This window comes from Apus apus, chromosome 3 (genome assembly GCF_020740795.1).
Source record: "Apus apus isolate bApuApu2 chromosome 3, bApuApu2.pri.cur, whole genome shotgun sequence".
NCBI lineage: Eukaryota > Metazoa > Chordata > Aves > Apodiformes > Apodidae > Apus > Apus apus.
This window is the reverse complement of record NC_067284.1, coordinates 66,077,045-66,089,270: the sequence shown is the minus strand read 5'-3', so window position 1 is coordinate 66,089,270 and position 12,226 is coordinate 66,077,045. Positions and strand designations below refer to the sequence as shown.

General features: G+C 36.1%; 1 protein-coding gene across 1 annotated transcript in view; it reads right to left on the bottom strand.

Annotated features, from left to right (window-relative positions):
• The window catches only part of USH2A (usherin), a 388,839-nt gene that overhangs the window by 354,081 nt on the left and 22,532 nt on the right, over positions 1-12,226 (bottom strand). Inside the window, exons 3-4 of the mRNA XM_051613556.1 lie at positions 1,534-1,669; positions 287-350 (exon numbers count right to left, since the gene is read on the bottom strand). Coding sequence (XP_051469516.1) covers positions 287-350; positions 1,534-1,669 — 200 coding nt within the window. The remainder of the gene's footprint in view (positions 1-286; positions 351-1,533; positions 1,670-12,226) is intronic.

Genomic DNA, 12,226 nt, shown 5'->3' with positions numbered 1-12,226 from the left:
GCACATTTATTGTTGAATGTTGGGTTTCACTACATATATATTACATATATTACTACACATACTAGCTATACTTAAGCTATATTCAAAAGCAAACTCCATTAAGGTGTTGAATTTATTTTAACTGAAGATTTTTTAGATTAAAAGTCATCTTTGAAATAAGGTGCAATAAATACATCATCATACGCAATCACCTAAAGGAGACATCGGAAAATCACTATACTTTGGGAAAGAAGTAAATTGTTACCTATTATTTCTATTATTTTTTACAAAAACAAAGGTTCTTTACCTGTTCGTAAGTGCCAGAGGGTAAAATCGAAAATCTTGCATTCTTCCAACGAATTGCTCTAAACCTAAGAAAATACACTATAAATAAGTAATCTCTTGAGCAGAAGGCAGCTTCGCACTGCATGAGAGCGCCTTTAATTCAGCACTCAGAGATCTCTCTTGCACAATTACCCCTCCTGAATGAAACCATCTTGGACCTGGACAAAACTATAGAGGGCAGTGACTTAATTTTTTTGATAAAAAAGAATGATTTATAATAACTTTATAAGAACATTTTGTACCTATCTCTTTTCTGATTAGAGAGGTGGCACAAGGATCGGCTCATTAGACAGAAGTAATGAGCCAGTCCATGTGCCATCTCTAATTAGCGAAGAGATACAGTAGGTACAACTGTAGCTATCAATTTCTACAGTAAAGATAAAAAGCATTTTAAAATACTCCTTTACTTTACACGTTTATTAGTTATCCAGTATTCAGAATAAAAATCCCAACTAAATACATTTTCAAATACAAATATTTAAGAAATGGGGTACAGAATTACTTTCTTGCTCAAGAGCATGAGTTGGTTAAGTGACATATAGTTGTATTTAGGAGTTGGCTTCAAATTCTGCATGTTCCTGAAGAGCTATACTCAAGTGTTCTTACATCTACAGAGCCAAAAATGTGTGGAGAGCACCAAAATACTTCCCAGCTGTTCTGCAATGATCATGTCATTCTGCAGCATATATAAATTTCTAGATGTAGATGAAAAGTAACACTATCAGAGATTACGAGATTACAAGGGGTTCTCATTCTGCTAGTGGTTTACATGAGTATTGATAGACCTTAAGAACATGAACAGCTAGAAATCTTCAGCTCTATTCCTCACCCTGAAGAGGAATGCAGTCTTGTAGCCATGCACAATCCCATTCTGAAACAGTTCTACACATTTACTCAGAAAAACTGTGACTGTTAATGAATGGAATGTTTCATTTTACAGACCTGCATTCTGGAGAATGGAGGAAAACCTACATATATGCAGTAACACTTGGAATAAATTATGAACCTACAGAATCACCTACCAAACATCGGCCTTTCAGCCAATTTTTTGAAAAAGCTAATTATACAACAGGAATTTTCTTATGCAGGAAGATTTTACTACTCAGCATACAGATAAATTAAAATGACTCACACACAACTTTTAACCACTTAATGCACATCTCATTTTTAACATTCCAGTGCATTCCACTAAAATACTACACGATTTACCTGTGAAGCTTTGTCCAATTTGCATTGTACCATCAGCATCAATATCTGCAAGTGTTCCCACAAGAATCCTTGAATCAAAAGGTGTGTTGTCATCTTCCCAGCCATTCAAGAAGAAACTAATTCTGCTATGATGCACCTATAGAATCAATGTAGAGAGGCAAACACATGCTTCATTATGGAATCCCTTTGATTTCTCTACATGTTGCATCTATCCTTGATTAACCGTTGACATTACTTCAATCTACTTGCTGTGTAACTTTATTTTCAGTGCCTACTGAAAGCAGTTACGTCTTTTCTGTCCATCCATTAGCAATTCAGTTAACAAGATCATCACTCAGATGCATGGAGTGTAACATTTCAATAGCAGTTAAATCAAAGAAGAAAGTACAGTACAGTGATCTGGTAGGGAGGAGGAAGAGAGGAAAAGAAGAAGGGTCTGTTTCACAAGGTACAAGGCTGGTTACAGCTACTTCACCACTTCAGGCCATGGGCACATGTTACAGCTGTCAGAGCTCTTCTCATACAGATCAGCTCATCCAGGCCTCGAGGGGCTATGTAGCATACACAAGACAACCAAACACAGCATGTTTCAGGCAGGCCTCTAACACCCCTCCAAAATGCCTCCCTAACCCAAGCATGTTTCTTTCTACAGGGGCTGAAGGGAACAGTAAAGGAACTGGCTATATCTGCTTTACACCCAGGGGGTAACTCCCTTACATCAAGGGAACCCTTGGCTAAGACACTCAGCCAGCACCCCAGGGTACTGTTTTATGCAAGCGCTCCCTTCCCTGCCAATTCATTTTAAATTTGAGCTAACGTTCATCGAAATACTTTATGGCATTCTCCCAGCTCCGCAAAGTCACAAGATGCTGAGCTTTTACAAAGTACTTTTTCACATTAAAAATCCTCATGTTTAGGTTACATAAAATTAGAAAGTATTTAATAATACGTGAAGGCCCTTACGTTTTACGAAATTCAATACTCATTTTAAAAAACACAGGCACGTAGAAAACGAAAACTAGAAGCATCATGGCTATAGTTAGCTTCCCATTAATGAAGTTAATTATAGAAACTAAGTTCCACTTGTTCAAAACTTTTGAAATCTTTTCAATTGTTCGCTGACTAAAAACTACTTTATATCAGAATTTTCTTTTATTTTCCAAAACCAAAATGACTTGATTTTTAGCAGTATTTACCTTGTATTAGACTTACTTCACATGAGAACTTGTTAGCCTTCAGATTTTGAACAATCATTTTCTTGCTGCTAATTTACAGAGAATTATTTCCATTTTGTAGATATGGATGCCTGGTGAATTGTGTCTATAAAGGCCAAATAAAACTAGAGTACTTTAGTCTGTCTTAATACCCATTCTAATCAAAACAAAATAAACCTGGAACAATTACTTCCATAAGAACAATATGTAAGGGCAAACAGAAGGTTTAAAAGCCAGAATAATTGGTGACAAGGATGAAAGCCAGAACCTGAAAAAATATCAGCTTGAAAAACACAACGTAAGCACTCAAAAAGCTATTCCACCAATAAAGTCTTTCAAATTACAGACCAAGATAAACGGACACAATTATCTACAAATCTGAGCTCAGATGATCAGCATCAGTGCCTCAGGCAATATGAGTCTATCAGTATTTTAAGAAAGAAAATATGAAATGAGATTGAGATTTCGTTTGCCTTTTTTGTTTTTATATATATATATATATATATTTAGTTAGGCTTCACATAAAACTGCACAGATGAATTTTTCTCATTAAACTGAACTTTCAAACATACACATGCATGCTGAGCTTTATTGCCATTTCCAGATTCAGTCAATATTTCCCAAATTTAGACAGGAATATTTATTGCCCTTCCAGTGATGGAAATTTGAAGCCTATTATCATAATTACTAAGCCTTGAGATTTGTTCAAAAAGTTATTGCATATGAGTTTCACCACTCAAAATACATCTCTCCATTTTAAATTATCTTTTGTGTTGACACATCAATGACCTAAATACAACAGTTTTTTATTTAATTTTAATTCAAAGCCCTCTAAACATCTGATGCCCTATTTTCAGGAGCCTAAGTATATGTGTATATGGTGGTTACACTGCATTTTTTTTCTGCATCACATTTTTTACAGCCTGTTACTGTCATTTGGTGTTTGACTGTTATCATCATAAAAGATACAGGCTTTTCTACTTTGTTATTTGTAGCATTATCTCATGTTTTACAACATCTTTGCAGAACATGCCCGCACATGAAATATAACTAGTGAAAAGTTCTCAGTGGTATTAATGCATAAAAAAGAATGTGGTTCCATCTCCACTGTCTTTACCCAGCCAAAAGCTGATGAACAGCCAATTTTCCTTTATCACATTAGCACAGCCATGAGGGAAACACATTTGTTCTAGTCAGCTACACTAAAGATACTATTACCAATCTAACATATACATGTTTTATATCAGCAGTATTCTCAGAGTATGAGGAAGCCAACAATATATTAACACTAGCATGACAGTTTATTTAAGAAAAGAAAATTGTCTCTGTAGAGGGACAGAAGTTAGAAATGTATGGCTAAAGCTCAGTGTCACTGGTCTAATAAAGGTAATAATTCTTAAGCTTTCTTTATAGCAGGTAACACTCCTGTGGCAGCTCTGTCATATCATTCAAATAAAAATGTTGTCTTTTACAAGTTTAAGAGTACCTTTATTTTCAGTCAGATATGAAGCATGTTTCCGCTTTCCTGTTTTCACTGTAAAACATTTGTAAGTGGAATTCAGAAATGGGCTCACTCACCACCATCAGCTCCTTGTAATCTTACTGTCTCAGCCACAGCTTCTACATGACCCAATTCTGCCTCCCCCAGTGGTAAGCAGAGAACTCAGCTCATGCACCCCCTACTAAAATCAGTGGGACTATTTATTTATTCAAGAGTGACAGAATCAGGCCCTAAATGACCAGGTATTTTTACTTGTTGAAAACAGGTGATTAACAACAATTTTAGATCTTCCTCCCCCCTCCCCCACCACCAATCTCTTTGTATTAAATAGGATTTAGAATAGTTGGGTTTAATATAGCACATCCCCAAGGTAGCCCTAAGCACTTTACAATGCTGAATTGGATATCAGTCGTGCGGTGACTGTGTAAGGCAAAGGCAGCAGTCATTATGCATTTGGCAGTAGCTCAATGTAACGATCCCCCTGCTGGTTATTAAAGGGGGCATGAATATCTGACATGGGAGGAAAATGTAGGAGGGAAACCATGTGTGGTATAAAAAAATCCCAGTGGCTCTCCGCTGTGGGAGGAGAGGACTGTCTTGAAGTTTGGTGTCAGCTTAGACAAAGCTAAATAAGAAGGAAGGCTGGCACTGAATCAGCTGTTTGATGTGGTTATTTAAGGTCTCCTGACCGTTAGCATTAAATTGCATACAATTCCACAGAAATAAAAAATGAATTTCACTCCTGACTAGGACAACAGGATTACTCCCCTGTTGTCTTTATTAATAAAGTTCTATAGGAATTTGCCCCAGGAGAGTAACAGGAGATGGGCAGGAAAGGCTGGACTCGTGGTTGTGCAGAGCACAGGACCAGAAGCCTGGGACATCAGCACTCTAATCCCAGCTCTGAAGCCATGTCTCCCTCCCATGCTTCCCCATCTGTCAAATACTTAGCAAATCACCTCACAGGGAGGTGGCAAGGATTAGTGACTAAGATAAATTCACTCCACAACTACATTAGCCTCTGCCAATGCAGAGCCTAATACCAATTCCAAGCAATGGAAAATCCATTTGATGATGAACTGAGATGGTGAAAGATATCCACAGTCTTTTCTCTAATAGCATTCTTGCTATGATCTAGAAGAGTTTGCAAGAGGAGAGGTGCTGGGCCGAGGAGATGATAGGCAAGCTCCTCCAGTGCATCCTGAATGAAACTCTTACATTCCTATGCCACAAGCAAATTGCCCATCAGAGCCAGCAATACCAAATCCAACAGTACTGCAGACTGAAGAAGGACACACTGAAGGATATGCTACTGTTTATAAAATGAGATAGGGACAGACAAGGCATTACAACTGTTTATTTCCTCACCTAAAGATCTGTGCTACTCAGACCCTACCCATGAATACATAACAATGAAATTTAACATTAATCTTGCGACTTGGTTTGGATCAGGCAGAGCTGCCATGTAAACAAATACCATTGGTTTCATGCGTTAACTGTTAACAGAAACTTCCACTACATTGCAGTAATCTGTGTGGCATAAAAAGAAACATCACAACCAAATACTGCCCTTCAGAGCAGTAGTACTGGCTGAGACGAAGGGCCTAACTATGGCAAAAAGCAGAAGCAGGAGAGCACATAGGAGCATAGGAAGGACATCTGATACTACTCCTGAGTACTCTTTGAACCTCAAACCACGGGCAGCTCAGAGACTTCATCAGCCAGCCATGGTTTCTACGTATTTCATACCTTTCCATGGATTTCTTTTGCATGATTTTGTATAACTGCTTCTTGAATGCAAAACCTTGTGCTTCCCCCAAAGGCACCCACTGCATATAGACTGATTTAAGCATACTACGTTTTTTTCTTTCTCTATTTTTTTAAGCCTTGAACTGTAGTGTTATCTACAGGTATAATGTATAATGGTACAAAAAATGCATAAATAAATAGTATAACAGGTACAAATAAACAGTATAATAGGCATAACAAAAATATTTAGTATTTCAATAAATATTATCAATATGCTTTTCCAAAAAAGCCTGACAGTTCTTTTTATTAACATAATAACAAAATATATATTGGGTATCAAGTAAAAGACAGTTATATTGATTCCCTTTTTTTGAGCTACAATGGCTCTTGCCAAGCCAAAGCCAATTTGGAAGACTTCTGAGATCCAATCTACAAAAGTTTTGGCTTTCATGTAATAACACACACATACATGTGTGATATCTGGCACATTTAAGTAACATACCCTTTCTTCACACACATTATTCATCTTGTCATCAAAATGTCCCGGTACATATATATATAAAAGCAACTCGGACAGTTTTAGTATCTTCCATGTAGAATTTCAGCCAAAATAAATGAAGTTTAGCGAGTTCTTTTTCAGTGGACACTATGATCTTTATGCATCAGTACAATTTTTCCATTAAAAATAAGTCCTAATACTAATACTACCCACATACCTTGTGCAAGATTATTTCTAATAAAAAAGATAGCATGAAAAAGAATCATTCATGTTCCAATAAAAATAATAAAGAATACTATATATATCATAGCAGAGTTCAAGATCAAACCTCCAGAGATCAAAACTCCACTGCCCTAAATGAAATACAATCAACAGATGCAGTAGTCTCTTTCTCAAATGTTTAAGACTTTGTAGTTACTATACGTTTCAAAGACTTACCTGTTTTTTAGTAAGTACAATCTTTCTCTTTAGTTTATTTTCCCTATCCCAGTATTTAATGGCACAGGAAAGATTTATTAAAATATTACAGATCAATTAAGGGGAGTTATTTCAAGACAACATTAATCTCTTCTACTGGTTAAATATACATGCTTTCACTATTATTCATCATAGCTTCTAGTAACCATAAAATATAATTTAATCTTAAATTTTCTTTTCATCATCTATTGCTCTAATAATTAGATCAGTGTCTGGCGAAACAGATGAAGAAACCAGATGGATTTCTTCCCAGATTTGCAGGCCATAAATGAGGAGTTCCACAACAGTGAGAACTCTGGCATCAAAAATGAAAGAAAAATTTTTCCAGTCATTCAAGCCAAATGATACCAACCCTGGCCTATTTAGTTACTCCGCCAGCTTAGTGATGGCAAACACTTCCAACTGTAACCTCAGCTCTTAAGGCTATTTATACTATCAAAGAAAGTCTCAGATGGCAGCGGCAGGAACGACTGACATATAAAACCACAAGGAGCAAAAATTAAACTTCAGATAAATACTAAGAAATGGAATACATTCCAGTATATGTCATGGACACCAGTGTTTTCAAACAAGACGAAAAAGAAGCAGTTCAAGGATCTATGTTATTTACCATGCAGTAAAAACATTCTTCCAAGTATCGGGTATCTGCAAACTAAAATTCAAAACAAAACACACAGCTAATTTTTAAGTTACGGATCCAAGTTTAGCCAGTTGCAAATGCAAGCCAAATTTAAAAATTAAATACAAACTAAAATATAAAGCCTGTTTCTAAAATATAAGAAAACAAGCACATTCTCCTCTAAATAACTGAACAGAAAATAGACTGTAAGAAAACTCAAGTCTGTATTAGTTTATTCTTTAAATAAGCACTATTTCCACAGCAAGGAGTTTCTTAGAATCACAGAATGTTAGGGGTGGGAAGTGACCTCAAAAGATCATCTACTCCAATCCCCATGCCAGAGCAGGATCCCCTGGAGTAGGATATAAATAATTTTGTTATAAAAAAGGTGATACACAATTAAAAAAAAAAAAAAAAAAAAAGTGCTTTATGAAGAGCAATTAGATAGCTATACTATTTACCTGTAAAGCATTAAATAAATAAATAAATAAATAAAAATCTCTATATTTTCCAGATCAGAAACTTGGCAGAAATTACAACCCCTCCCCCCTCCTTAGTTGCTATAAAGGCTAAAACAACTCCAGAATCAATAAAGTTACACAGGCTTTACAGAGATGCAAATGAAAGTTAGCATAAATTATTTGCTTAATCATTCAGAAATACTGAGCAATCAGAGATTATGAGAAATCAGAAGTTGCGACTCATCCAGCTCAAACTTGCTACATAGCTTACTGCTACAATTGCTTACCATCACTTAATTCAGTATGGTTCTTATAGAAGTTGGTACCTAAAGCCACCTAGTTATCTGTTATCATAACCAAAATTCAGAAAATCTTTTTTTCTTCTTCTAAATGTATTGCATATTTGTGGCATCAGGAACTTTTTCAATGAGCTCACTCTATAGAAACAGACTGTATATTCACACATTTTCTCCCAAGGTGAGAAAACAGATTAAGGTTATGACCAAAATGACAGGCCTGTGGCTTCCTTGAATACTTTAATAGAGTCAACAAATCAACAGTGGTCACTGATGACAACAGATGAGGGAAGACAATAGACAGAAGGAGGCGAATTAGTGATGCTGCTATAATAGTCTAATCAGAAACTTGAGCATAAAAATCTTTTTCACCTCTAATCTGTCTAAATATGCTCTTTTTGCCTGCTCATATAAAGATATACAGCATATTCTGCCACTGGGGGATGTGGGTTCTACTTAGCAAAAGCAGGTGTGAAACAGAAGCATGGCAGTTAATATGAGAAATAGTAAAGGGTTTTTGCATATTAAAGAGATGAGAAGCACACAGGTATGTATTTTGGCATTTTCTTGCATAATTGCAAATCTTGCTGAAGCTGCAGCTGCAAAGAATTCCACACAGCTTTTATACTTTGATAGTGAATTTCTGTAAAGGTCAGTAATACAAGCTTAAGAAAAACAAAATGGTCAAATGAAATTTTCGTGGAAAAAGTAGGGGGAAACTATTAGCATGAATACGAGTTTACTTTCAGCTGTGATTTCAGCAGAGGTAGTGATCAAAAACCACAATACTGTATTTTACATAGATTTAAAAAACTGGGCACCTATGTGCCCCTAAATTGATGCAGCAGAAACAGCAGATGATTTTCTGCCACTATTCAACATCTTTCATCAATGACTAAATTGTAGAATTTACGCATCTAGAAAATCCATCTAAAAGGGTCCTTTCCTAACCCCCATTTCTGCCTTATTCTTCTTATTTTGCATTATTCTACTAGCTTAAAAAACAAAACAAACAAACAAACAAAACACAGAAAAAATGCAGTGGATAGAGGAGGGAGCGGATTCCATTCCCCCAATAACTGCTTTTCTCACAAACATTAATAGAAAACAGGAAACAAACTGTTTATCCCAAAATTCCTCTACTCTTCCCAAAACTTCAGGTAATCTTTTTTTTTTTTTTTTCAGCCATCCTATGAATGCTTTAGAAAATAAAGACATGCAGTAGTTTCCACAGCTTAACCTCTGTAGATGCATCAAGATTCCACACAACACTCAACTACCTCCTGATTCCATATGTTACTCCCAGGCACCGATGGACAGTCTGCTCATACAGCCTTATATTGCATATCTCTCCTTACAAAATACCACATGCAGCCTAATCCAAATTTAAAACCTTAGCTGAATTGGTAATTCAAGAATAACCACTGTCATACATTTTTTAGTGTATACTTTGGCAGTGATGGCATTATTGCTAGGGATGTTTGGGTAGAGGTCTTACATCAAAATCCCCTGTGCTCTTTTTTTTATTTTTCCCCTTCTCAGAGAGAGAGCTTACAGACCTTAAAAAGAGTTCACTTTTAGTCTTCTGTTCTTCCCATTTTATTTTTTTTTTATTTGGAATGAAAATTGAGACAACAGTGGGAATTTGGCAGATACAAAGCTTGGCGAGAGATAATGAATTTATGTGGCAAACGTATGAGAACAAGAATATGTCGGGAGGAATTTGTCCAGGATCTTGTTATCAAACAGACCAGAAATGATGCTAATAACCATGTTAATAGGGACAGGGGGGTGGGGGGAGGGAGTGGGATGGAAATTAAAGAATAATATTCTGGACGACAAGCCAGCTCATATAATTTATGTGCATAACACTTGGCAGACAAATGGCACCTCCTATACCAGAGAAAGAACTTCCTGCTGAGTTTGCCAGTGAGCTTGCTACTGCTTGAGCTGGAACACTGTCTCAATTTCAAATGCATTTCTCTCTTACCAAGTAAAGGAGTAATACCTTATATAGTTATTACTGTTACTTAAAACATCATGCTGTTTTTAGATTGTTTGCCTTTATCTTATAGCAAATGCAAAATATATTTACTTTACTTGCCATTATTAAATTACTTTATTCACATCCTGTATTCCCATATTCAGATCCTATACTACCCTCACATGGCAAAAACTAAAGTATTTTATCTACAAGAACGCTGCACCTCTGAGCAAACACAAACTTCCTACTCACACCCCTCTGTATTTCAAGCCTTTGAAGCAACCTGGCTGCAAGCTTAAAGGAAAAGAGCACAAGATGACAGAGGCAAGCTGCAACCCTGGCATCTGTGTAGGTTTCAATATGATGCTTTTCACACATCTTTGGTTCTCAGGCCACAGAGCATTCATTTTACAGGAAGAAAACAAAGAGGGCTTGGGGCCATTCATTGCAACCACTGACTTAAGGAACAGCATGGTCAGGGGCTTTATTATGATGCTTTTAAAAAATAAAGTGAGTATCTTAGCATTCATGGTTAGGGGAGATTCCTTTACTACCAACCATTCTGTAATTATTTTAGAGGGAAGCAATGCCTACATAATTCTAGGCTGAGATTCATTATCTAACCATAGCCAAAAATAAAAAGTCATCTCTGCCCTCTCACCACAGCATGCCAGTCTAGCTAAAACATGCAATTACAAATTATTTAACTCACTAAGTATTTTAATCTTATTTCATTCATATCAGAATTCAAGGATGCTGCATTTCTATTTTCACTGAGAAAAGGAAGTAAAAATCCCACAATGTCCCTTTTATCACCTCCTTAAGTTCTACGGGAAAATCACCATCAGCCTTTAAAAACAGGAACTGAAGTTGTGAGTGAGTAGAAATTTTATACACACAAGCTATTTGACATTAAATAACTGATTTTTTTCCTTCAAAATCAGGATGATGCTTTAAGCTGACTAGAAGCCTGCATGCAAAAATCGTCTGAAATGATTCAGAAGTTCAATTCTTCTTCAGTATGCTCCAAATGAAGTTTCAATATATCCACGTTCACTATAATCACGAACAACTAACCAAACCAGTGAATTATTTTAATTATTTTAGGACCGTTACAAAACAAGACCTGGAAAGATGCCTTTCTTTACAAGATTGACAGGGGATGCACACACACATCAGTATTTGATAACACCGTGCACAATCCTCTGCAGAGTTCAGAGGGTTTTAACTTTCACTAGTGTAACGAGGTAAGAACACCTCTGTTGAATATATTTTCCTGCAGGCCAGCAAAATGGTAGATTACCAGGAAAACATTCCAAAAGGAATAATGCTTTTTCACCTTTGGTTTTATCATCTACTTTTTTCTTTTGCTCTTGTTCTTAGACTTTGACAGACAGTTTTCCATGGGTTCCTGATTAAAAAAACAAATAAAAAATCCTCAATTAGATGGCTTTTAAAATTTAAACTGCTTAAATGGCAAAAACCCACTATTTTTTAAATACTGAAATTGATTCATCACAACATTCTGTCCAGAGATAACATGTGGACTGACTAGTACTTCAGCTGTGAATTTATTTAAATGTAGACCTACACATGCAGTATTAGGAAGGCAAAAACAGGATATGAAATAAACATAAGGCATCAACTCTAAGCTCACTGTCAAGAATATACCAAGGCTTCTAACCACAGAGTTCAGCTGAAGGTAACTATCTGTCAAATGTAATCTGTGCAAGTGAATATGCTTAAGCTGGTGCTATGAATCAACCAAAATTGCTTTGGTCTTATTGACATTCAATTGCAAGAAGTTGCAGCTCATCCAGTCCAATAGACATCTGACAACACCGAGAGTGCATCAGTGACAGAAAGCTTTAAATATAGATGCAACTATCATCA